Below are 26,152 nucleotides of genomic sequence, written 5' to 3'. Positions count from 1 at the left end.
GATATGCAGAATAGTGCATGTGTACCTTGAGGGATCGACTATGCCTCATTTAGTGCTGAGTTCTCTAGGCTCTGCTAGTTAACAGTGACCAACAGTGGTTTTGTCATGGGGATTGTCAACATGGGGGGGTTTGGCATATGTGACTCTGAGGCTTAGTGAAGGTAGTGTGTCAGAAGCAGTCCGCCGGGCAAGGGTGAAGAAGTGGTAACGTTTGTCACCCAAGCTAAAACTGAGTTTTGCCTTTGCCAAAATGTCCTACAGTTGTCATGTGTTCTGGTTCCAACCCATTCTGGATAGAGAGAGAGAGATTGTGTGTGTGTGTTGGGATGTCACTTGAGCACAGCAGAGTTAAAGCTGCATTGCAGTAGTGGTATGTACTGTACATTTTTTATTTTCTGCTTTTCAGGTTTAAGGTTTGCCACTTTACATTCTAGAAGAGTGGAAGGCACCACTGGGCAGCCTTGCCTCCTTTAATGAAGTGTTTGGGCATTTATTTTTAAAGCTGTGTTCTCTCTGCATTATTGTAGAGCTTATCAGAAACCCGCTCCAGTCCCTTCTGCCTAGCTTCCTGTTACAGGTTTAGAGAAAAATACACCTACTGACAGGTTTATATGGCATTGGGAAATAGACGGGACCCCTCGGTTGTTCATTTCCAGGCATTTTACGTTTGTATTTTTCTACAAATAGGATTTTCTGTAAAACAAGTAATATTGGTTTTAGTTAGATGTCACCAAGACTTAGACTTAAAAGGTTCTTCTATTTCCAATAATATTAATTTATTTGAATGCCCTACTATTATACAGATTTTCGGTGACTAGATTCTTAACCTGAAGTGGTGTTTTGGTTTTACCACAGGGTCTCAAGAAGCACAGTTCTACACTCTACGTGCAGCAAAAGCTTTGGCAATGACTGCACTAGATGTTATCTTCAAGCCAGATCTGTTGGAAAAAGTCAGAGAAGACTTCAGACAAACGACTCTAAAAGAGAAAGGCCACTTAAGTGTAACAGAACAAGGCAAAGAATCTGGCACAACAGCAGCGTGTGCAACACGTTAAACAAAACTAAAACCTAAATACTTCCACGTTAACGGAATAAATGTTCTACTTGAATTCTAAAGGAGGCAAGACAGGCTTCTTAGCAAGAGGAAGGTTGACTTTTTTTATTTTATTTTTTTTAAGGGATGTTGAGAAACCAAATGGTCTCATTACTTTCAAAAAAAAATTCCTCTTAAAAATAACCATGTAATTGTAATTTTGCATGCTATAAAATGATACATGCTTTTTTAATCTGTTTTGGTGGTTGATCCACAGTGACAGACAATTGGTTGAATGCTTTTGCACAGTAATTCAGTCTACAGCTACAACATCCACATTTCAGGGTAAGATGGCAGAATCATATAGAAAAGCTCACCTATTAAAAATACACTATATACATTGAGCTGTTATGGTAAACCTTCTGTGGGGAAGGACTGGAGGAGCCATGTGTTAAATCTCTACAAGATGTAGAACAACCCCATCCCCTAGCTAAAGTACAAACTTTCAGGGGAAAGTAACATACCAGAGAGGGAAAATCTGTACACTTGAGCCAAAATAAGGTGCCTAAAATAAAATTCTAAATACTTATGTAGGTGCCTAAATTGGTAGCCTTATTTCTCAGTGGTGCTGAGATCCTGGAATCTCCCACGGAACTTAATTGAAACGGCATGCTTCCAAAAATCAGGGCTTGCTCATAGGAGTTCAACTTAGGTCTTGTCTGCAGGAGAAAGCTACACCTGTTTAAAGGTGTCCATTTTTTTTAAAAAAGCCAATTCAGTTAAACTAGTACAAAAGACTTCATAGACACACCTTATATTTTGGTCTAACTTAAGTTTAATAATCTGTTTAAGTTAAACCAAAATAAGTATCCACACAAAATTTTGCTTAAGTTGGTTTAAAAACAGCTTAAATTAAAACCAGTGCAATTTTCTCAAACCCAGCATCAAATCTATTTTTTTTAATTTGTATTTATTTATTTATTTATTTATGTATTTTAATTCTTAGCCCTGGTGCTTTGTCATACAGAAATAGGCTCCCCAGCTCTCATTCCTATTGATTTCCAAATCATGTCTTGTTGAAAGACTAGAATTCAACACTAACATAACCAAGCAAAGAGAACATCTGTGCAAAATGGAATATAATTAGTATTCTTTCAGATATATGTCTGACATTGAGATTTTTTTCTTATGTTGATAAACAATGGAGTAAATTATAGACACCTCCTCTTATATTTCCCCATGTACTTAGTTTCTCTGGTAAATCATAGAACAGTGTTTGTTCTGGACGTTCTGGAAAACATTATACAAAGTTAAATCACAGAACTTTTGTATTCAAAATGCTGCGTGTAAGTGTTGATAATACTAACTGGAAGCTAAGTCCCATACAGTTGCATAGCAAATGAACATTTTCATAATCATCTTGTTTAAAAGTTACTTTAATAATAAATCTACCATTTTTTCTTCCTAGAGAAACTTCAGTACCTCTGCTGATGTTACACGAGGGATTGGCAACCTTTGGCATGCGGCTTGCCAGGGTAAGCACCCTGGTGGGCTGGGCCAGTTTCTTTACCTGCCACGTCTGCAGGTTCGGCCAATTGTGGCTCCCACTGGCCACGGTTGCCGCTCCAGGCCAATGGGGGCTGCAGGAAGTGGCATGGGCTCAAGGATGTGCCCGCCAACGGGCTTACCCTGGCAGGCTGTGTGCGAGAGGCTGCTGATCTCTGTGTTCCATTCTCTGGTTTACAGCACATGCATTCTTTTCCCTTTGATCTTTCAGAAATTACATTTTAGGCTACACTATAAAATAGTGGGCCCTGGATTTCTTAAGAGCTTTATAGAAAATATTGTTGTATCCCAGTATTTATCCAAACACTTTAGTCACTGTCATCAATAGTCCATGCATGGATCCTTTTAGCTAACAGTATTTGTCCTTGGGTTAATAGGAGACTGATTCTTCATCTTATAGCCAATTAAGATCTTGCCTGTATCCAAAGTTTTACAGGTTTTGGATCAGCAGATAAAAATATTGGTTTCCCTGAAGTTCTTCAAGCATCTGTAAGCCCCACTGTGTTAGATAAGGATGTACAAACCCTCATCTCACAGCAGTCCCTTTGTTCTGACTGAGAGAATCCCAACCCAAACCAGCTAAAAGCTAAACATAAATGTCTGTATTGTCTGTAGCCTTTAGAAATGACAATGCTGCTCTCCCACTTGGTCCATAAAATGCACCCTGCTGGGACCATATGTTCTAACTGGAGGTTTCCTTAATTGTTTAAAGTATTGGAGAGGCAGCCCTGAGAGCAGATTTATCTTGTCTTGCGCTGATCAACTGGAAAGGCCAAAGGTTCAAGGGACAAAATACTGTAAATCTAGGACTTCCTTCAACCTTTGGCCTTTCCAGTTGATCAGCACAAGACCAAAGGAAAAATATTCATGCTGTATTGGCTTCATGGATTATTTTGGTTTTTTGGTGGTATCTCCTTTAGAAATAGTTGTAAGTTGTCACTGAGGTATATATGAGAGAGTGGGTGGAGGTAATATCTTTTATTCAACCAACTTTTGTTGGTGAGAGAGACAAGCTTTTGAGCTTACACAGAGCTCTTCTTCAGGTCAGGGAGAGCTCTTGGTATGCTTGAAAGCTTGTCTCTCACCAGTAGAAGTTGGTACAGTAAAAGGTATTACCTCACTGACCTTGTCTCTCTAAGGGTATGTCTACACTACGGGTTTATTCCGATTTTACAGAAACCAGTTTTTGGAAACATTATATAAAGTCGAGTGCACGTGGCCACACTAAGCACATTAATTCAGCGGTGTGCGTCCATCTACTGAGGCTAAGGTCGATTTCTGGAGCGTTGTACTGTGGGTAGCTATCCCATAGTTCCCGCAGCCTCCCCCGCCCATTGGAATTCTGGGTTGAGATCGCGATGCATGATGAGGCAAAAACAGTGTCGCAGGTGATTCTGGGTAAATGTCGTCACTCAATCCTCCCTCCGTGAAAGCAATGGCAGACAATCATTTCGCGCTCTTTTCCCTATATTGCCTGGGCAGACACCATAGCATGACAACCATGGAGCCCGTTCAGCCTGTTTTAACCAACTGACGCACGGAATTAAACTTCTAGTTCTTACAAGGATTTATCTGTTCTACCTTCTCTACAGTAGGTTGAGTTCAAACAAGTGCTGGTACCCTTTGCAGATCTAAGCCTTTTTTGTTCTGCAGAGCTGTCTGCACTACTTGAACCTGTAACTTGACCTCATTTTTCTAATTTAGTGTGATGTGTAAGGAACTAGTTTTTCTTTCAGCATTTAGTTCACACAGATTGATCATTTTTCCTACTTGTGTGCATCCTATTTTCTGCAGCAATAATAAACCAATTTTGAAAGAATTAATGGACTTCAGGGCAAGTTAAGTGTAGGCCTGTTTATTAATCTGTGCGTACTTTATCCTGACATGATGCTAATGCACAAATGTAGTAATAACACTTACTTCTAAGCCATCTGCAGAAATTATTCTGAGAACTTTACATCTGAGCCCCCACATTGCAATACTACGTTTTGATGCTTCCTGGCATTTTGCATTATGATATAGCATCCGTATTGGATGACAATGTTTAATTGACATAACATTGCAAACCTTACAAGGCCATTTCAAGATGTGATGATGTGAGTTTGTGGCTCTAACTCCAGTGTAATATCTTCTTTCCTTTCCCCTCTCCTGGCAGTTCTTTTAGAAGTGGCGTAGGTGAGGAATATTTCTCCTTCCCCCTCCTTATACTGCTTTTATACACATCTGTTTCTCCTCTATTTGGGATGTGTGAGGCAAGGAGAATTGTATTCAGTTATACAATGTGAAAGTTAATTATAGGCCAGTGCCTAAATTTTTGGAAAATTTTACCTGCCTGGTGGGGGCTCTAAGCTACAGAGTTAATTCTCTTGCTGCCCCAGTGAGTGTGCCACTGTGGATAAATATTTAAATACTCATTGGGCCAGCCAGAGAATGACTCTAGCCTGGGGCTAGAGCCAGGGTCCAGTCCCCCTGGTCCAATCACTCTTTATTATACGTAGCAGAACGGCTTCAACAGGAGAGACTAAAGGAGCCCCCTCCCTTCACCCATCAGACTATCCCATAACTCAGTGGTTAGAGTACACTCCTGAGAAGTGGGAAATGACTGTTCAAATCCTCTTTTCTCCATTAAGTATGCGTGGAGAGGAATTGAACCTGGGTTTCCCATATCCCAGGTGAGTGCAGTAGGTGAAAAGTTATAAGGTGGACTCCTCCTCTTCCAGTTATTTTTGTGTGGAATGAGGCAGGTGCCTAACTCATTCCTACAAGAAATGACTTAGACACCTAAGCCATCTAACTCCAAAAGAAGGCTTCTTTTCCATGGATCACTCAGAGAGAGGCAGGCTCAACACACAACCCTTTCTCCGGCATTTTCCATTGGCTAGCATAAGTGGCTCCCCACCTAGCCTGCTGATTTTTGTGGGTTGCATTCTAAAGCGCCTCTCCCCATTCATTGAATAGGAGCTTTGGCATTAACTCAGGCTTTGTGGATTGCAGTGTTCTTGTGATTTTTCTAGGCACCTCAAAGTGAGGCATTGCAATGCTCAGAGCCACAGCATCTAAGCCTCTTTGTGGACCTGGGAGCATAAGTCCAATTGACTTTCAATTACCTGTGCTCCTGAATCATGTTGGCATTTTTGAAAACCCCATGTGGTGTCTCTTTCTAGCTTTTTACTGCTATAACTGCTTCCTCTTTCCCCCAGTTCTCTGTTTACACTTTATTCAAAGTACCCTCAGTTTTGAAAAATACTGGAGCATCTTTGGCATAAATATTCAATTGTACCAATTATTCAAAATGCATTACTAGCTGTAATTATTTACTTGAAGTTGAATAAATGTGACACCTAAGTGCAGCATATTTAAATTAAGGTTACAGGATCCATATAAAACTCTTGTGGTGAATTTATACCTCTTCATGTCTAATAACCTGCAGTGCTCTGATAAATATCCATCCTAGAACTTGAGCAAAAGATGTGCCTAAAAAGCAAAAGCAACCTATGAAACACCTCTGTAGAGAATTCCTCCTTTCATGAAGCTGTTTTTGAGGAAGAGAGAACTTGTATGTTACAAAACAGGTACTTCAGCTGGTTATAAGGGTAGGGTATCCTTTTATCAAAGCTTATTGAATATCAGGTATGCTTTTTACTTGTGTTTTCTAGTAAATCATTGCTGTTCTGCTTTCACTGTTGCTTTTGATTGTGCAATAAGCTTTTAGTGATGTGCAGTGTATTCAGTACACGTTAAATCTTAAGTAAAAATAAACTGTTTAGTGGCTATGGTGGTTTGAGTACTTATTGTTTTGGTTTAATAACTCAGAATAAAGAGTAAAGGTGGCAGATGAATATTATTTAAAATAGTCTTGTACTGTTGTTCTACTGGCCAAGTCCATTGGAATACTTGACTGGCTAGGTGCTACTGTGCATTTGCTGACTGAGTTTTGGAAGGTAACTGATGTACACCTCCATTCTGTAACAAATATTTTGTGTGGGGAATAGAGAAAAGGACAAACCACATCTATTTTAAGCAAGCACTTGCAGTGTATGCCTAGCAGCACTTTGTGCCACCATGTGAAATACAGGTTTTCATTATGATATCTCTTGCTTTTTTGAACGAGGGTCATGCTTTATCTTTCAGTATGCTCCAGATAAATCATATGTTTGGCCTGAGGACTGGCTCTGGCCTTCTAGGCCCTCTTTCAGGTCGTCATTCTTCAGTAATCCATAGCTGCCTGCCCTGCAGATAGCTCAACAGGGCTCAACTTCTCTCCATTCTCTCACCTTGCAAGTGAGCTATGGGATATTCTGATGTGGGGCTCTCTCATTCTCTCCTGATGAAGCTATTCCACTGAGGATAAATAGTCATTGGAGCAGGGGGACTAGACTGGGTGCCACTTCCCAGATGGGTGCTCTAACCACCAGAATACAGAGTCATTCTCTCTCTGGTCCTGTGACTTTTAGGGCTTGTCTACATTACAGGCTGGATCGACGGGCAGCAATCGATCCAGCGGGGTTTGATTTATTGCTTCTAGTCTAGATGCGATAAATGGACTGAGCACTCTCCCGTCGACTCTAGTACTCCACCAGGGTGAGAGGTGCAGGCGGAGTCGACGGGCGAGTGTCAGCCATTGACTTACTGCGGTAAGTAGATCTAAGTACATTGACTTCAGCTACATTATTTACATAGCTGAAGTTTTGTAACTTAGATCGACTCTCCCTCCCCCCCCCCCCCCCCCCCGTGTAGACGAGGCCTTAAGTATTTATCCACCGTGGATAGACAGCCTAGACTTAGGCATCTGTATGCAAGAGAGGCTTAAGAGGACCCATCCCTCTTGTCAGTATCTCCCAATGACTCTCTTAGGCAGCTTCCCACCTAGCGTTTTGACTTTTGTGAATCATGTTCTAAGGTACCTCTCTCTCCCTATTCATTGTATAGGGATGTCCGTGCCAAACTCAGGCTTTGTGGCTTATATTGGTGGTGTGATTTTCTAGGCACCTAAAAGTTAGGTGATACAACACTCAGCATCACAATACCTAAGGCCTTTTGTAGATCTGGGCCTCTGCCCAAAATAGAGGCTTATAAGGACTCCGTTCCCCACACAGCTTTACCATCGTGGGATGATGAGAGAAATCCTTTCCTGTGTTCAAAATACTCGTGGTGTACTGAGTAAAGCCCCATGAGAAGGAATTAGGTCTCTCCTAAAGCACTCAAATGGCTGCTAGACAGCCTGGGGGAGCAGGCAGGCATTCCCACAAACAGGATATTTGTCCCCCTACCTGTCCTTGGTTGAGTGATCCTTAGAATAAACAATTTGCTACCTCACTGCATATAAAGTGCCTGGGGAAGTACCATATTCATCAACCTTCTCTCCCTGCCCACACCAAAACACACTGAACCCTGCATGAATCCTCTGAGTACTTCATAAGACCTGGGGATGTTAAACTAAGATTTTATAGATTTTATATAAAAACAAAGATACTCCATATGTTTGGGAACCTAAGATTGGTGTAGTAGAAGCTCCACCCGTGAAACAGGCACACCTTCTGAAGGCAACTTCCTTCCAAAAGATTCCAGAGACCATAAGAGTGAGGACACACTACACAGCAATTTCAAATCCTTGACTGTAGCAATTTAGAAGACAAGTATTCCTGATTTAGTAAGGAAAGCCTATTTGGTGGCAAACAAGTGGTTTGTCTAAGGATACAATCCTTACTGTTAGTGTGAGAGATTGTGGGTTCGCCGTCTGATCAAAATTTGGCAGTGGTGCATAAAATATTCTTCCTTGACAATTTTCCTGTGTCTTTGTGTGATTTTGTGACAGGAGCCCATTTAGAGCAATAAACCATACCAAACATCTAACCTGTAGGTCAGAATTTACAAATGAAAGGCTTTCCAAGGAAACATTTAAAGAAATTAATATCTGAGAATGCAGAGAGGCCTCCTTCCTGACTATCACATCCAGTATAGCAATCCTTGCTACTTACATAAGTGGTATTCAGTAAAAGACCGTTTCCCCTAGCAGAAGGAAAAATCTAGAAGAGAGGTTCCCAAAGAAGATTTCAATACCTTTTCTTCCTAAACCAATTAAATCCTCACCATACAATAAATGCTCACTTGTCTATGTGGAACAGCTAACAATTCCTGTACAACACTTCCCTTGGACTTACCCCTAGTCATCACAGCAAGGCTCAGGTTGCAAGTTATGCATTCACGGACAACATCCTAATCTGGGTCTTGCCCAGAGAAACAGATCAACTCATCACTTGTCACCTGTTGGAAAGAATTTATACCTGCCAGTTGTTGAATGTCAAACACTCTATGCAGAGACCTGCTCTTCCCAGGGTTCAGAATAGGCATGGTTCTAGTCATATCTGTACTACTGTAGTAAAGGATTTAAAAGACCCCATGCTGCATTTTATCAGTTGTTACCTGGCAGTGGCCAGCCATAACCAATTAACTCCATCAGCTAGGATTGCTGGTGCCAGACACTAGTATCATGGCCTTAGTAAGATTTTACAAAAAGGTCTCCAGACATTCCTTGTGAGGACATGGAACACTGCCATTACTGGGCACGATGCAAAATTGGGTGGCATTCCCATGTCATGTCTGAAGGTAGGGAGTAGATAAGTACAAACATGCTGAATGCCAAACCAATTTTCACTCTAGACCTTGCATAGTCATTCTGGAAGCAAGCCTTGCAGGCTGGGGAGCATACCACGAAGATTTATGGTCCCTCACATAGGAAAAAAGAAAGTATCTAGTTCTCTCAAGATCACACCTTGTGTTGTACATATTTCCAAAGTTGGAGTTCACATCCTTTTAGTTCACTTCAGTAGCTCTATCAGTGGTATGCCTGGGGGTGGAGAGGAAAATAGGAGCGGCCTAGCAGGTTTTCCAGGTGAAAGAGGAATGATTTTGTGACTCTGAGTGAGTTGTTTATTGTATGATTGCTTGCTAGCCGTGTGCCTGCTTGATTGAAATTTATAGTGTGGTCTGTTTGGGGGACTGTGTCCTGAGCCTACTGGCCTGCTAGGCAAGGCTGAGAGCTCCCTACTGAGGCACTAGTCTGCCATCCTATGATGCCTAATCCCTTTAAGATGCTTTGACAAGGGGACAGGGCTAACTCAGAGAACAGGGGTTTAAAAAAACCAGTTCCTAAGCAACCCCTCTTCAAAGAACAAACAAAACTCAGCAAGTGTAAAAATAATGGAGACAGAAATCTAGCAGCAGAGTGGGACTGAATGCGGCATGTACAATTACCTGCCCTGTGTGCAGATGGTGTAGGTGTGCATTCAGTGCAAGCAGCTTATGGGCCTCAGAGACCTCACACTGAGGATACCCCTCTAGAGGAAAGGATCTCAATTATTAGGAAGAGACAGGTAATAGTAATGGGGGATTCAATTATTAGAAATATAAATAGTTGTTTGTGATAACTGGGATAACTGCATGGTGAAACAGTTTCAGATCTCTCAAGACATCTAAATAGATGCATGAGCAGCGCTGGAGAGGAGCCAGCGGTCTTCCTTCTGGCCAGGTTACTATAGTTTGCCCCTTCCAGGGTAACAAAGGTCCACTGGACAAACAGTCTCAGGCAGTTTTCTGATCAACCGCGACTGTGCCACTTCCTCAGCAGCTGGTAGGGAAACTCAGGCCTGCCCACTACTCCAGGCTCCAGCCCAGGGACCCTATGTCTAGTAACCAGTTACTTGGTTAATACAAAAACCTTAGCTTTGTTAAGTCCCTTAACTCTGTACTTGCTGCTCTTTGGAAAGTAGAATGGTTCTGTGATCTGCAACGTGAGGAGGTCAGACTAGATGATCTCGATGGTCCCTTCTGGCCTCAAAATCTATGGGTCTGTGTACTAAGGTACAACCTACTTGGCCTTGAAATTCAGTGTATTAATTGCTTTTATGTATTGTTTGCAATGGGTTTAATTCTGATAAATGGCAGAATCTCTGCTACATGCTGCCCCCACAGCAGGTGTACAGTCTGTATTCTAACCTTGTTTGGTCTTCACTCATCCTTGCACACTCAATCCTGCCATGTGGGAGAGTATGAGAAAAGCGAGCCTTAGGGACCTGAAGTCTGCTTGATCCTCAGACCTAAGCAAGATTTTAGATCTGTTCAGTGCAGATTTAGCCACTACTCTCAGACATGAGGCAGCTGTGAGAGAAAGTGTACTGGGACTTGGGTTGTTATGGGGTGATTTTTTTTTGCTGGAGAAGGGAAATGAGTCAATGTCTTTTCAGCCCGCTTCCAGTTATTTTATCTGTTTCTCTGACTGGTGTTGCCTCTAGCTACTTCATCCCTGCTGTTCCACCCAAGTAATAATTTAGCATGGAGTAGCAGCGCTCATCTTGCTGAAAAGTGACAGTTTGTGGCACTGAAAGCATGGCTGCCTAATGTAAGAGATTTTTATTAATTATGTAGCTAGACTGAGGCCTTCACTTTCTCCTGGGCTGTTAATCCAGAAATGTTAACAGGCACAAAAATTACAAGTGAGCAAGGATCTGTCAAAGCTCTTGCCCACACACCCTGCCAGTGCATTTCAACCCAGATGTAGTGAGACCACTATGAATATGTAGATACACACACATCCAGTTTTCTTTTAATCTGTAGCAGGAGGGCAAGCAAGGATCTAGGCAGATGCTATACAGTGAAATAAACAAAATAGCTTAAGGGAAAACATCATTTTCCTTATTTTAATATCCTTACTGAGTGTTAGAAGAAAATGGCAACCATCTCTACCAGGGCCTGACCTTGTGAGATGCTCAGCACATTTTTAGATGAAACCTAGTGCTTAGTCTGAGATTACTGAGCATCCTTGACTCTCATTAAAACCAATGAATGGGAAGATATTTAGCATATTGCAGCACTGAGCATCTGGTAAATCATCAGGAAGTTGGGCTGAAATCGCTTCTCGGCCTGGTGGCTGAGGGGTGAAAACATTATCTAATGTTCTTCTAAACAGTGGGAATGAGGATTAGGACACTGTGATGGGGCGCCACTCCCCACATTGGTGACTCCTGAGGATATCTCAGTTCTAGAGTTTAGCCACTTCTCCAATGGTGACAGCAGTCAACTGTCCAGCCACTTTCCCAGTGGCTACAGCACCTTTCTCACCCTCACTTCAGGGCCTCAGCCTGCCAGTCCTAGCAAGCAGCCAGCCAAGAGCTCCCTCTCCCTCCCCTGTTCCTGACGAGCACTGCTGTGTCTAGGGTGCTAACTTTCCTCCACCAGCAAGGCAGCCAGGCTGCTCTCCTTGAGCTCCAGGGAGTAACTGACCTGGCTCTGCCCTGCAGCTCTTTTTATATGGGCCCGAATGGCCACTCCTTGCAGCCTCTCTCTAACTGGCTGCTTCCTGTGCAGCTTCCCTAGGGCTCTATTAACCATTTCCCTGCCAGTGTGAGGCAGACACCCTATCTCAGACACCTAGACAATCTAGGATGGAAGCTTAATACAGGGGCGGCTCCAGGCACCAGAACACCAAGCAAGTGCTTGGGATGGCAAGCCGCAGGGGGCGCTCTGCCAGTCGCCGCAAGGGCGGCAGGCAGGCTGCCTTCTGCGGCATGCCTGCAGAGGGTCCGCTGGTCCCGCAGCTTCGGCGGACCTCCCGCAGGCTGCCGCCAAATTCGTGGGACCAAGGACTTCCCACAGGCAAGTTGCTGAAGGCAGCCTGCCTGCTGTGTTTGGGGCGGCAAAATGCCTAAAGTCACCCCTGTTAATACATCTTCTCACTTATAATTTCAGTCCAGTCTTCTCATTACAGTCCTAGCTCTGATGTCCTAAGCCCTTTCAAACCACTAGTGTCAATAGGAATTAAGGGCATTCAACACTGGCAGGATTAGGTCCTTGAGAAGAAAAGATACTATGCATATTAATAAATTCATGGAGATACAGTTTTAGAATTTTGAGGAGAAAACACACAATGCTGGACATATGCAAAGTTTTATTATGAGTTTGAGTTTTCCTAGAAATAAATTAAAAAACAAACATCTAGTAACCATTATGAAAATGAATGATCTTATGCAAAAATGTATGCTGGAAGGTTGAAAACCAAAAAGCAACTTTTTTTTCTTTTTTATGATTATGAGACTTAAAATCAAGCACTGGCTTTATATAACATAGCCTGTTCTCATGGAAAAGATATATTTATATACAATACAAACCAAAAAGGCACTAGAGCTGAAAATATAGCCATATAAATAAAGTAGCAATGTAAATTCAGATTTGCGATTTGGACAATTTAATTGGAAAGATCCATGATGGGTGAGATTTTCAAAGGCACAAAAGGCAGTTAGGTATCCTATAAAAATCAGTGTGAGTTGGGTACCTAACTCATTTGTATCCTTGAAAGCCTCCCTCATTATTAGGTGGTCAGAGGTCAAAGCATTTGTATATTACTATTTGGTGAGCTATTAAACCATTTAAGTAATGGTTCACCAAACAAACCAGTTATAGGTTATGTGTTTAAATAATTAACACAGCAAATATTTGAATTCTTTAGTGTAAGGTTTTGCAATCCTGCTTACAAAATGTCAACATTGTAACAATGGAAACAATTGTTCTTGATAACACTGAAGGGCTGAGTACCTTACTGTGCAAGTAATAACAATGAAATCTATGGGACTCTTCATGGAGTAAGATATTACAGTATTCTGGTCCTTAGCTTTTCAATTGTTCTCTCAAATGTAACATTTTTCCCTTTATTCAGTTCAAACTATGTCCTTGTAAGAAAGTAATTTCTTTATTATCTGGGAAAGTGTTTAAGAGTTAATAAGACAGCAAAATAATATATGTATGTGTATAATCTGATGTAGAATTTAAACAAAAATCACTGCTGACATACCAGATTTGTATCTGTTAGTGACTTTAACATTATACGATTTCTTTTCCTTATACTTGGATGCTGTGGCTCCATATACCAATGGAGTACTGCTCCATTTATATTTTTTCAGTTCACAATTTCCTGAAACAGCAAAAATTGTGACCATTTTACAATAGTTATTTAATTTGCATATAAAAATAAACAAGTAACATTGTTCGAACAGTTTCTGTGTCTATAACTAATATAGTGCATAGAAGGTCAAAACCAATCAGGCCATAACAGATTTCATTAAGGAAAAGGTCCATTGGTCATACAGCGATAGCACAGCTACAATACGATCCTGATAGCGGCTACAAGTGCAAAAGACAGGAATGTTTTACGGAGTATGAAACAACATTTTTCCTGCACACACATAAACTTTTTCTTTTATAATTGTGGTTGGTTTATGTTTCAAGTCCTATTACCCATCCACATTTGCTTATCTACCTACATTTTTAAAGATATCAAATAACCAATTAACTGTAAGAAACCTTGAGTTATCATTTTGTAAGGGCCACAGGTTTGACTGGGGGAAAGAAAAAATTTTGAGTCAAATATTATTATTTACTGAAGCTATTTAACAGACATAACTTTTTCTGCCTGCACATGCTGGTCATAGACTCACATACATATAGGGCTAGAAGGGACTTTGAGAGGTCATCTTGTCCAACCTATCTGCCCCCCTATCCCCCTGGCAGGAACAAGTATATCTAGACCAACCCTGACAGATATTTGGCAACTTTTTCTTACAACTTCTAAAGACAGGGACTCCACCACCACCTCCTTGGAAGTACTGGAGTACTTAACTATTCTTATAGTTAGAAAATTTTTCCCTAATATCTAACCTAAATCTCCCTTGCCGTACATTAAACCTTTTACTTCTTGTGCTATTTTCAGTGGACATGGAGAGCAGTTGATCACTGTCCTTTTTACAACACTCCTTAATATATTTGAAGACTGTTTTAAGTTTCCTCTTCAATCTTCTTTTCTCAAGACTAAACATGTCCAGTTCTTTTAACATTTCCTCACAAGTCAGGTTTTCTAAGCCTTTTCTCATTTTTATTGCTCTCCTCTGGGCATTCTCCAATTTGTCCACTTTCATAAAGTGTGGGGCCCAGAATTGGACAGAAGACTCCAGCTGAGGTCTCACCAGTGCCAAGTAGAATGGGACTGTTAACTCTCATGTTTCACATACTCTCCAGAATGATGATACCCTTCTTTGCAACTGCATCATATTGTTGGCTTATGTTCAGTTCACTATAACTCCCAGATCCTTTTTTAACAGGACTATTTCCTCGCCAGCCATTCCCCATTTTGTATTTGTACAATTAATTTTTTCTTTCCTAAGTGTAGTACTGGTCACTTGTCTTTATTTTATCTTGTTGATTTCAGATCAGTTCTCCAAGATCTGTTTGAATTCTAATCCTGTTGTCCAAACTGCTCACAACCCCTTCCAACTTAGTGTCTAGTCCATTAACAATGTAATTCATGAAAATGTTGAATAGTACCAGACCCTGGACAGACCCCTCAAGGACCTCACTAGATATGTCCTCCTAGTTTGACAATGAGCAATTGACAACTACCCTTGAGTATAGTCTTTCAACCAGTTATACACTCGTCGCATAGTAGTTTCATCTACATCCCTAGTCTGCTTATGGGAATAACATGTGGGACTGTGTCAAAAGCCTTACTAAAATCAGGATACATTGCATCCACTGCTTCTCCTTTTCCATTAGGTCAGTAACCCAGTGAAAGATGGAAATTAGGTTGATTTGACATGTTTTGTTCATGTGTTGCAGAAACTCTGTCACGTGAATACCATACTTAACTGAATTAGGGGGTGAACTAACTAGATGCTGAGTGCCCTCAACTCCCCTTGAGTGCTTCTCCAATCCTGTCCTGTGAGGTGGTGAGCACTTTCAGTGTGCATCACAGGAGGAATTTGGATACTATGCAATAGGTAGTATGAAAGCCTAGCTAGCTAGAGATGCTCAGTATCTCACTGGATTTGGCTCTTTATGCTGGAAACTCCTTTGCAGGTAAGTTTCAGAGCATTAGTCTTAGTAACTTAGACATTGGCCCAGATATAAAATCCTTATGATTGCTTTGTTGTTTTTCCTTTTGAGACTCATCCTTTTCCGGTTGCAGAAATAACAGACTATTCCCACTGAAATCATTGCTCAGGGGAATTTACACAGTGGCTGAATTTGGCCCAGGTGTAACATTTTTCTTGGTATTTAGAATGCATGCTGCTTACCAGGAATGGCAGGATATTGTAGTGCAAATCTCTGAGGGAAGCTGTTCTTTTATCGTTCTCTTTGTACGTCTGTTTCTCTGAAAAAGGAGGTTTGTCACAATTTTTCTTTAACTGGCAGAAGGGCTTGTTCCCTCCTATGGTGAATTCATTGGCAAAACTCTCAGGGTATGTCTATACTGTGATAAAAAACCTGTAGGACCAAGTCTCAGGGCCCGAGTCAGCTGACTTGGGCTCGGGCAGCGGGGCTATAAAATTGCAGCATAATTGTTTGGGCTCAAGCTGGAGCCCTGGGCTCTGAGATCCTCCCCTTGTGGGGTTTCAGTGCCCGGGCTCCAGCCCAAGCCTTAACATCTACACTGCAATTTCATAAGACCCGCAGTCTGAGCCCTGTGAGCCTGAGTCAGCAGACCCAGGCCTGGTGCTGCCATGCCTGTTGTCTCTTATTGCTCTGTAGATCTACCCAGGTCCACTGAAAGCCTCCTGTACATTTTTTTTAAGAGTATTTTGTTTGTATTGAAAGAAAAATCTCATTTCACTTAGGAAGGTTTGGGTGAATTGCTTAGTAAATATATACTGTTGGTTACACTTAGAACAGGTTAATTCAAAGCAGCTTGAAAGCATTTCCTTTCAGGAATGAACAAAAGGGGGCATGGGTGCTGTACAAGACATTAGTATTTGGCTCTTTCAGTTACTCCAACACAATGCTAACCAAAGCATGCATTAACCAGGGGAAGAAAGCTTTAAACATCAATACATTTTCCAGTGCTTGTAATACCTCTCCTGAACACATAAGTACCTGGGTAACCTTCCTCGTGTGAATATTGCCATTGAACTCAATGGAACTGCTTAATTTTATGCACATGCTTAAGTATTTGCAGGATCAGGACATGAGTCTAGGAAAGGTTTCTGAGGCATAAAATGAGTGATGTGCCCTATATGAGCAGTTGATGATTATTCTTGCCATCTATTAAAACAAATTAGAGTGGCCCACGAGGCACAAGAAGGAACATAGTACAGCTTAAAATTAGTAAAAAAGTTATGCAACGGATCCTAGTTTTTAGTTCAAAGCTGAAGTGTGTAGAAAGATGTTTTACAACAGATGGATTTTATATAATCAATGTATCAAAATTCTGATTAGTCAAGTAGCATTAAAATTAAGTGTTTCCTCCATTTTCTGTTTATTAGCATTATAGATGTTAATTTCAAACAGTAACACAGTGTGACATGCGGACACTGACTAGAGAAATAACTGATATTTATGAAAAAATGGACCAGTATATCAAATTAAATAAAATATATGAGCCTGGGAATATTATTCTGGAATACTTGTCAATGGCATGGGTGTCGATGCGCATGCTGACGTATCTCTGGCTTTTCCTCCTGCTTGAACTCCTTTCAGAACCAAGTGTCAGCTGCATCATCATTCTGTCTGGTTTATCTCCATTCTCAGACACATAGTGTCCCAGTTCATTCACATCTCCATCGCTGTAGCTGCCGTCCATCATCATGGGCCGGGGCTGAGGTAGTCCGCAAGTACAAGGAAGCTGTGAATAAGGTTGAGTGTAGTTATATGAGATAGGTATTTGGAGCTATCTGGACCTGATGCTCCTCCTCTTCCTTACATAGACAGAAGGAGCAAATCCTGGTGGAAACCAGGCTGCTGGGGGACAGAGGAAGAGAGAGCAGTAGCAACAGCTCCCTCTGTAGCATGCCGTCATGGGGACCTTTTCTCTCCTTGGTGCAGATGCTTCAAGGAGTGTGAACAAGGGAATCATGCTGTCAGGGGTGAGGGAAAGCTAAAGGAGTACTGCTGGGGGCCAGCTCCCTGCAGGGGTGTCCCTGGATCCAACTGGATGGAGCCCATTTTACTTTTGTAGCCGCTAATCACCGGGCTTCATGTTGTATAATTTGTAGTATTTACCATCTTTCATACTTTTATATGACAACAAAGGATGGGATTTTATTTGTCAGGTTACTATAAAAATTGTGAAGGCTTGTCCATGCTGGAAGAGCGTGGTAAGTTCTAGGACCCTACATAGGAAGATAGGCTCTTCTGCTGAATCAGCCATAAATCATGTTTTACAACTAGGGCTGTGCACGAACCGCAATTTCTGTTTCTCAGGAAATTCTGCTATTTTGAAATTTGCTTTCATTCTGAATTTCCCACAAAACAAACTTTTTGTGTCATTTCACCTATTCCTTTTTAAAATGTTATACTTTATTATAATATAAGTTTCTACAAGACAAGTTGTTGCAAAACAAAAAATGGAGACACTTCGTTCTGATAGGATTGAAGCCTTATTGAAATACTTCAGTTAGTTTTTTTCTAAGCAAAATTTTTTTGAAATCAACATGTTGCCACAGAATTTTTCATTTTGATGAATCGGCATTTTCCAGCAGAACAATGTTTCACTGGAATATTTTCAACCAGCTCTAGTTAGAACCCTGTGTAAAGATACAGAGATTCCCAGCAAGAGAAAGCGAAGTTGATAGGTCCTGTTAGCTCCACTCCAGGTTATAAAGAGGGCTGGAGTCTCTCCTTGAAGCAGAGGGAACTATGGGGAAGGAGAGAAGGAACTTGCAGGAAGAAAACCTTAGGAAAAGCAAAGCTCAAGAGGAAAGCACAGGTGCAGGATTTTGTTGTTGTTAAACATAACAGCAAAGGCAAAGGGATAAATTTGAATCACCACAGTCTAGACTGTTTCTGGAGAAGAGTGGGAACTCCACTTCTTTACAATTACAAATATTTCTGAGAGGATGCCCATTTTTAAAGGCACATTGTAAACAGAGCCTAAGATGTGTTTGAATCTTCCTCGTTATCTGAACACCCACTCCATCACAATACTATTTCCATCTGGTGCTATTTGCAAGTTAGTCTCTTAACTACAAAGAGAGAGAATTTAAAAGAAAAGATACGAAAAAGTCACATTACAGTATGAATAGGGATTTTGTCCAGTTGACTTTACATGCTGAAGAAACTCCAGATGACATTAGCTAATCTTTAAACTGTCTAACAAGGAATACTGTACTGATACTTTTTGTATATGCTCTATTCTTCCAAGGAAGCTTAGATTTTTCACATTGTGGCTGCAGACTTTTGAAGCACAATCAGCCCATTCAAACACTTATTTCAATTACATACAGCAGCACTGGACATAGTAAACTCACTTTGTCTCGCAGTTTCCTCTCCTTCCGCTCTTGCACGGTTGTCAGGTAGTTCACTGCCGCATATTCCAACACTGAGAGAAAGACGAACACAAAACTGACCCAGAGGTAAATGTCCACAGCTTTGATGTAGGAAACGCGAGGCATGGAGGCGTTTACACCAGTAATGATTGTAGACATGGTCAGTACCGTAGTTATCCCTGGGAACAGACCATCATCCATTAGACATAAACAGTGAAGACAATTCAAACTGTGTTCTTTTCAGCAAACGAGGCCCTATTTCTGAAGTTCTGATTTCTCCTTAAAATGTCTGTTTTCAGTTTCAGACGTGGCTTAGTGGGATCCAGAAATCCCTGATTTCTAACCCTGATTCTCATACTAAGGGGTTGTCTTCAGTACAAAGTTAACTTTGCATTCTTACTCGAGTGATGTTCCTAACCCGAACTTCCATCCACACAAAAACCTCTCGTCCAGATGTTGGGGTGCTTTACATGGGAGGCAGTTAATGGGAATAAAGGCTAACACTCGACTGCTGCCAACACTTAAGCTTCTAACATGGGCACTCTGCAGTGTGGATGCAGACTAAGCAACTCGGGCACTGTTAATTTTCCAGTGCCTTTCCACAATTCCCCCTAGCCTGGGTTTTTGCGCCATCTGCCTACTCCCTGCATCTGCATTGGGAATCACCTACCAGCTCGTATACATTGGTATACATTTGAACCTCATATTGCACATGGCTTGCTATACCTGCAGCATTTCTATTGTGCTTCTACAGCATGTGAACAGAAGAGCTGGTGCCAGGGAGATCATATTCCCACCATCCTGCCAGCTGACCAGAGACTGACACCAGGGTTTTGGTGGATCTCTGGTGTGAGGACAACAAAAGCCATGATTTTGGGGGCAGGACACAAAATCTACAGTTCTGTGATGTCATCTCCAAAAGGCTAGCTGAGGAAAGGATCTACCAAAAAGGACCTCCGTATCAAGAGAAAATTAAATCCCTCAAGAACGAGTAGCAGAAGACCAAATATCGTAGTACTCAGCTCAGCAGCTCCCCAAGAATGTGCCAGAAGTGAGCTCCCTTGGAGGCAGAGAAGTTAAGGGACAGAGTCTGATAGCTTTATTCAGGTTGAGTAGAACATTATTCTGTGAGAAATCCCACTGATTCTAGCAGAATGTCTCATGGATGAAGGTACTACTCAACATGCCAGAGCATAAGAATCTGGCTGTAATTAAATTGCCTCCTGCTATTGTTTGCCATTTGTAAAATAGGGATAATTCTATATACCTCCCTCACAGGCAGGGCTGTTAGCAGGATTAATTACTTAATGTTAGTAAACCGCTTTGAAAATGAAAAGCTCTACATAAGCACTATGTGTTTACTTTCTATTGCTGTAACTCTTAACTAGATTTCTAAGCTTTTGATATCACTGCCTTGATATAAATGTCAACCATTTTGTAATAAAGACATGAATACATATGTTCCATTCATATCTGTTCTATGTCTGTACATATTCTCTCCATTAAGCAGGTTAATTTGCAATAAATATGGCCCTGATCTTGGTTCAAGTTGAAATCAGTGGGAGTGGGATTGGACTCAAAGTTTGTGAAAAATGCTAATAATGATTAATTAAGGATAAGGTATTTAGAACATAAATTTTAAAGGAAGGGATGTGTCTAAGATCCCAATCTTATAAAGTAAGCCTAGGGGTCTGCCTGCATATAGTTCATTATAGAACTGAGAGCTAAATCCCACAGATTTCTTTGAAAATATCACCTAATATTTTAATTCCAACGATAGTTAATTTTATTGTAAAGAAAAAGGTTGTAAGATTGAACAGAGAGTTGCTGATGCTGGTTTTCACCTCTTTTTCTGCTAGAATTTGTAAAGTGATTTGAGACCAATGGATGGAAAATACTCTGTACTTGCCATGTATTATAATTAGGGCTGTCGATTAATCACAGTAAACTAAAAAAATTAATCACGATTAATTGCACTTTTAAACAATAATATACCAATTGAAATTTATTAAATATTTTAGGATTTTTTTCTACATTTTCAAATATATCAATTTCAGTTACAACACAGAATACAAAGTGTACAGTGCTCAGTTTGTATTATTTTTTATTACAAATATTTGCACTGTAAAAATGATAAAGAAATAGTATTTTTCAATTCACCTCATACAAGTACTGTAGTGCAATCTCTTTATCATGAAAATGCAACTTACAAATGTAGGGGTTTTTTTGTTACATAAGTGCACTCAAAAACAGAACAATGTAAAACTTTAGAGTCTACAAGTCCACTCAGACCTATTTCTTGTTCAGCCAATCACTAAGAGAAACAAGTTTGTTTACATTTTTGGTGGATAATGCTGCCCACTTCTTAATTATAACGTCACCTGAAAGGGAGAACAGGTGTTCACATGGCACTGTTGTAACTGACTGTGACGTTCCCTTGGTGTTATCTGGATCGGTGATTGGCTAGGTCACTCCAATCCTTGACTGTGGGAGCCAGCCTTACCCTGATCTGCTGTGAGAACCCCCACTCCTGGGCTGTTCACGCACAGCCTCTGGCATGTAAGCTGCTGGATTGCGCACAGGACTGGCGCTAGTATTTTTAGCGCCCTAGGCGCACGGCCATTTTGCTGCCCTGCGCGCTGGTCCCGTGGCTCCGGTGGACCTCCCGCAGGCACGACTGCGGCAGCTCCACCGAAGCTGCGGGAGCAGTGGACTGTCCGCAGAAATGCCTGCGGCAGCTCCGCTGGAGCCGCGGGACCAGGGGACCCTCCGCAGGCACAACTGCAGCAGGTCAACTGGAGCCGCCTATCCCGCCCCCCCCGGCAAAATGCTACCCCCCAATAATCCTGGTGCCCTAGGCAATTGCCTAGGCCACCTAAATGGAAGCACCAGCCCTGATTGCACAACTGAATGACACTAGCCAATATCTCCGGTCCCAGACCCAACCCTAGGAACCGCCATCTTGCAGTGTCCAGTTATGCCCACTGGACGCTGCAAGGTTATATGAGTTCATCAATTTAACAAAGAAATTGGTATGTACCAGGCTTGTTATCCCAAGGGGAGCCTCTGATACTCTTCAAACCAAATACACTGCTTCAGGTAGAATAAACAAACATGTATTAACTACAAAAGATAGATTTTAAGTGATTGTAAGTCAAATCATAACAAATTGGATTTGGTCAAATGAAATGAAAGCAAAACATATTCTAAGCTGATCTTAACACTTTCAATGTCCTTTGCAAATGTAGATGCTTCTCACCACAGGCTGGGTGGCTGCTCTTCAGCCAGGTTCTCCCCTTTGATCAGCAGTTCAGTCACATCTGTAGATGTAGGTGGAAGAGAGAGGAAGAGCATGAGAAATGTCTCTTCCTTTTATCATTTCCTTTCTTCCCTGTTGGCTTCCCCCACCCTTCAGAGTCAAGTGAGCATTACCTCATCGCAGTTCCAAACTGATCAAAGGAAGGGGGGTGACTCCGTAGAGAGTCCAACAGATTCTTTTGTTGCTGCCTAGGCCAGTGTCTTTTGTTCCTGTGAGGCTGGGCTGGGTTTGTCCCATACATGCCCTGATGAACTGCCCCTCTGTTTTTGGAGAGTTTTGTCTGGGCTTGTTTTAAGCCATGAGGACACATTTTCAGCCTCATAACTATATACATGAAATTACAACCTATAGCATTGCTATAACAACAATGCTCAGTGCATCATGAGCCTTCCAAAGACATTCGACATAACAAACTTTGCCCTGGATACCACACAATCATATTATGAGGATGAACATGTGTGTGCCGGGGTGTTCCCCTGAGAGACAGAGTGTCACACTAATGTCACAAGGTAGACATGTCAGATGCGCTAAAGATTCATATGCCTCTTCATGCTTCAGCCATCATTCCAGAGGACATGTTTCCATGCTGATAACGCTTGTTAAAAAAATAATGCGTTAATTAAATTTGTGCCTGAACTCCTTGGAGGAGAATTGTATGTCTCCTGCTCTGTTTTACCCTCATTCTGCCATAGATTTCATGTTATAGCAGTCTCAGATGATGATCCAGAACATGTTCATTTTAAGAACACTTTCACTGCAAATTTGACAAAATGCAAACAAGATACCAAAGTGAAATTTCTACAGATAGCTACAGCACAGGGCCAAGATTTAAGAATCTGAAGTGTCTTCCAAAATCAGAGGGATGAGATGTGGAGCACGCTTTCAGAAATCTTAAAAGAGCAACACTCTGGTGCAGAAACTACAGAACCCAAACCACCAAAGAAGAAAAACAACCTTCTGCTGGTGGCATCTGACTCAGATGATGAAAATGAACATGCATTGGTCTGCACTACTTTGGATTGTTATCGAGCAGAACTTAGATTTCCAAAAAGCCTTTGACAAGGTCCCTCACCAAAGGCTCTTATGTAAATTAAGATGTCATGGGATAAAAGGGAAGATCCTTTCATGGATTGAGAACTGGTTAAAAGACAGGGAACAAAGGGTAGGAATTAATGGTAAATTCTCAGAATGGAGAGGGGTAACTAGTGGTGTTCCCCCAGGGTCAGTCCTAGGACCAATCCTATTCAATTTATTCATAAATGATCTGGAGAAAGGGGTAAACAGTGAGGTGGCAAAGTTTGCAGATGATACTAAACTACTCAAGATAGTTAAGACCAAAGCAGATTGTGAAGAACTTCAAAAAGATCTCCCAAAACTAAGTGATTGGGCAACAAAATAGCAAATGAAATTTAATGTGGATAAATGTAAAGTAATGCACATTGGAAAAAATAATGCCAACTATACATACAATATGATGGGGGCTAATTTAGCTACAACGAATCAGGAAAAAGATCTTGGCATCATTGTGGATAGTTCTCTGAAGATGTCTACACAGTGCGCAGAGGTGGTCAAAAAAGCAAACAGGATGTTAGGAATCATTAAAAAGGGGATAGAGAATAAGACTGAGAATATATTATTGCCTTTATATAAATCCATGGTACTCCCACATCTCGAATACTGTGTACAGATGTGGTCTCCTCACCTCAAAAAAGATATTCTAGCACTAGAAAAGGTTCAGAAAAGGGCAACTAAAATGATTAGCGGTTTGGAGAGGGTCCCATACGAGGAAAGATTAAAGAGGCTAGGCCTCTTCAGCTTGGAAAAGAGGAGATTAAGGGGGGATATAATAGAGGTATATAAAATCATGAGTGATGTAGAGAAAGTGGATAAGGAAAAGTTATTTACTTATTCCCATAATACAGGAAGTAGGGGTCACCAAATGAAATTAATAGGTAGCAGGTTAAAAACAAATAAAAGGAAGTTCTTCTTCACACAGCGCACAGTCAACTTGTGGAACTCCTTACCTGAGGAGGTTGTGAAGGCTGGGACTATAACAATGTTTAAAAGGGAACTGGATAAATTCATGGTCGCTAAGTCCATAAATGGCTATTAGCCAGGAAAGGTAAAGAATGGTGTCCCTAGCCTCTGTTTGTCAGAGGATGGAGCTGGATGGCAGGAGAGAGATCACTTGATCATTGCCTGTTAGCTTCACTCCCTCTGGGGCACCCGGCATTGGCCACTGTCAGTAGACAGATACTGGGCTAGATGGACCTTTGGTCTGACCCGGTACGGCTATTCTTATGTTCTTATGCAGAACCTGTCGTCAGCATGGACACATGTCCTCTGGAATGGTGGTTGAAGCATTAAGGAACATATGAATCTTTAGCGGATCTGGCATGTAAATATCTTGCGATGCTGGCAACAAAAGTGCCATGCAAACAACTGTTTTCACTTTCAGGTGACATTGTAAACAAGAATCAGGCAGCATTATCTTCATAGAATCATAGAAGATTAGGGATGGAAGAGACCTCAGGAGGTCATCTAGTCCAACCCCTTGCTCAAAGCAGGACCAATACCAACTAAATCATCCCAGCCAGGGCTTTGTCAAGCCAGGTCTTAAAAACCTCTAAGGATGGAGATTCCACCACCTCCCTAGGTAACCCATTCCAGTGCTTCACCACCTTCCTAATGAAATAATGAAATACCCAACCTAGACTTCCTCCACTGCAACTTGAGACCATTGCTCCTTGTTCTGTCATCTGCCACCACTGAGAACAGCCAAGCTCCATCCTCTTTGGAATCCCCCTTCAGGTAATTGAAGGCTGCTGTCAAATCCCCCCTCACTCTTCTCTTTTGCAGACTAAATAACCCAGTTTCCTCAGCCTCTCCTCATAAGTCATGGGCCCCAGTTGCCTAATCATTTTCATTGCCCTCTGTTGGACTGTCTCCAATCTGTTCACATTGTTTTTGTAGTGGTGGGCCCAAAACTGGATGCAATAATCCAGATGTGGCCTCACTAGTGCCGAATAGAGGGGAATAATCACTTCCCTCGATCTGCTGGCAATGCTCCTACTAATGCTGCCCAATATGCCATTAGCCTTCTTGGCAACAAAGGCACACTGTTGACTCATATCCAGCTTCTCATGCACTGTAATCCCCAGGTCCTTTTCTGCAGAACTGCCACTTAGCCATTCGGTCCCCAGCCTGTAGCAGTGCATGGGATTCTTCCATCCTAAGTCCACCTTCCATCCTATTATCCACCTTATAGTCCATTCATTCAATTCATACTAGACAGTATCAAAAACTTTGCTAAAGTCAAGGTAAATTTAACTTCTGCAAATGTAAACAAACTTGTTTTTCTGAGCGATTGGCTGAACAAGAAGTAGGACTGATTGGACTTGTAAGCTCTAAAATTTTACATTGTTTTATTTTTGAATGCAGGGGTTTTTTTGTACATAATTCTACATTTGTAAGTTCCACTTTCATGATAAAGAGATTGCACTACAGTACTTGTATTAAGTGAATTGAAAAATACTATTTCTTTTGTTTTTACAGTGCAAATATTTGTAATAAAAATAAATATAAAGTGAGCACTGTAATCTTTGTATTCTATGTTGTAATTGAAATCAAGATATTTGAAAATGTAGAAAACATCCAGAATATTTAAATAAATGATATTCTAGTGTTAAACAGCACAATTAATCACAATTAATTTTTTTAATTGCTTGACCGCCCTAATTATAATTATATAATAACAGAATGAGAAAATGAATGCTGTGTTTTTTCTTCCCTATGTTTTTGGTGTGCATCTGTCATTTGTGATACTGACTAATACAGTTAAAGTGTTGTTAGGGTAATAAAGAAGAGATGAATGAGGTCAGCCTATCCTAACCTACATGTGTGTGAGCAAGTGCAGTAGATTAATTCAGT

At 41.2% G+C, this 26,152-nt stretch overlaps 2 protein-coding genes across 8 annotated transcripts in view; one reads left to right on the top strand and one right to left on the bottom strand.

Annotated features, from left to right (window-relative positions):
- The window catches only part of PM20D2 (peptidase M20 domain containing 2), a 224,417-nt gene that overhangs the window by 27,765 nt on the left and 170,500 nt on the right, over positions 1–26,152 (top strand). The window contains exon 7 of one of the 6 annotated variants that reach the window (XM_050949295.1): positions 856–2,495. The exons of the other annotated variants lie outside the window; for them this stretch is intronic. Within the exon in view, the coding sequence (XP_050805252.1) occupies positions 856–1,055 (200 nt within the window). The 3' untranslated portion in view covers positions 1,056–2,495. Of the gene's footprint in view, positions 1–855; positions 2,496–26,152 lie in introns of those variants that run through there. 6 annotated transcript variants of the gene reach the window in all.
- LOC127049044 (gamma-aminobutyric acid receptor subunit rho-1) overlaps positions 16,047–26,152 on the bottom strand; it is an 89,776-nt gene continuing 79,670 nt past the window's right edge. For both annotated transcript variants that reach the window (XM_050949306.1, XM_050949307.1), the window contains 2 exons: positions 18,886–19,082; positions 16,047–17,261 (listed from right to left, as the gene is read on the bottom strand). In XM_050949306.1, coding sequence (XP_050805263.1) covers positions 16,974–17,261; positions 18,886–19,082 — 485 coding nt within the window. In that variant the 3' untranslated portion in view covers positions 16,047–16,973. The remainder of the gene's footprint in view (positions 17,262–18,885; positions 19,083–26,152) is intronic.

This window comes from Gopherus flavomarginatus, chromosome 4 (genome assembly GCF_025201925.1).
Source record: "Gopherus flavomarginatus isolate rGopFla2 chromosome 4, rGopFla2.mat.asm, whole genome shotgun sequence".
Taxonomy (NCBI): Eukaryota; Metazoa; Chordata; order Testudines; family Testudinidae; genus Gopherus; species Gopherus flavomarginatus.
Note: the sequence above shows the minus strand (reverse complement) of the source record. Positions and strands in the feature narration are given on the sequence as shown.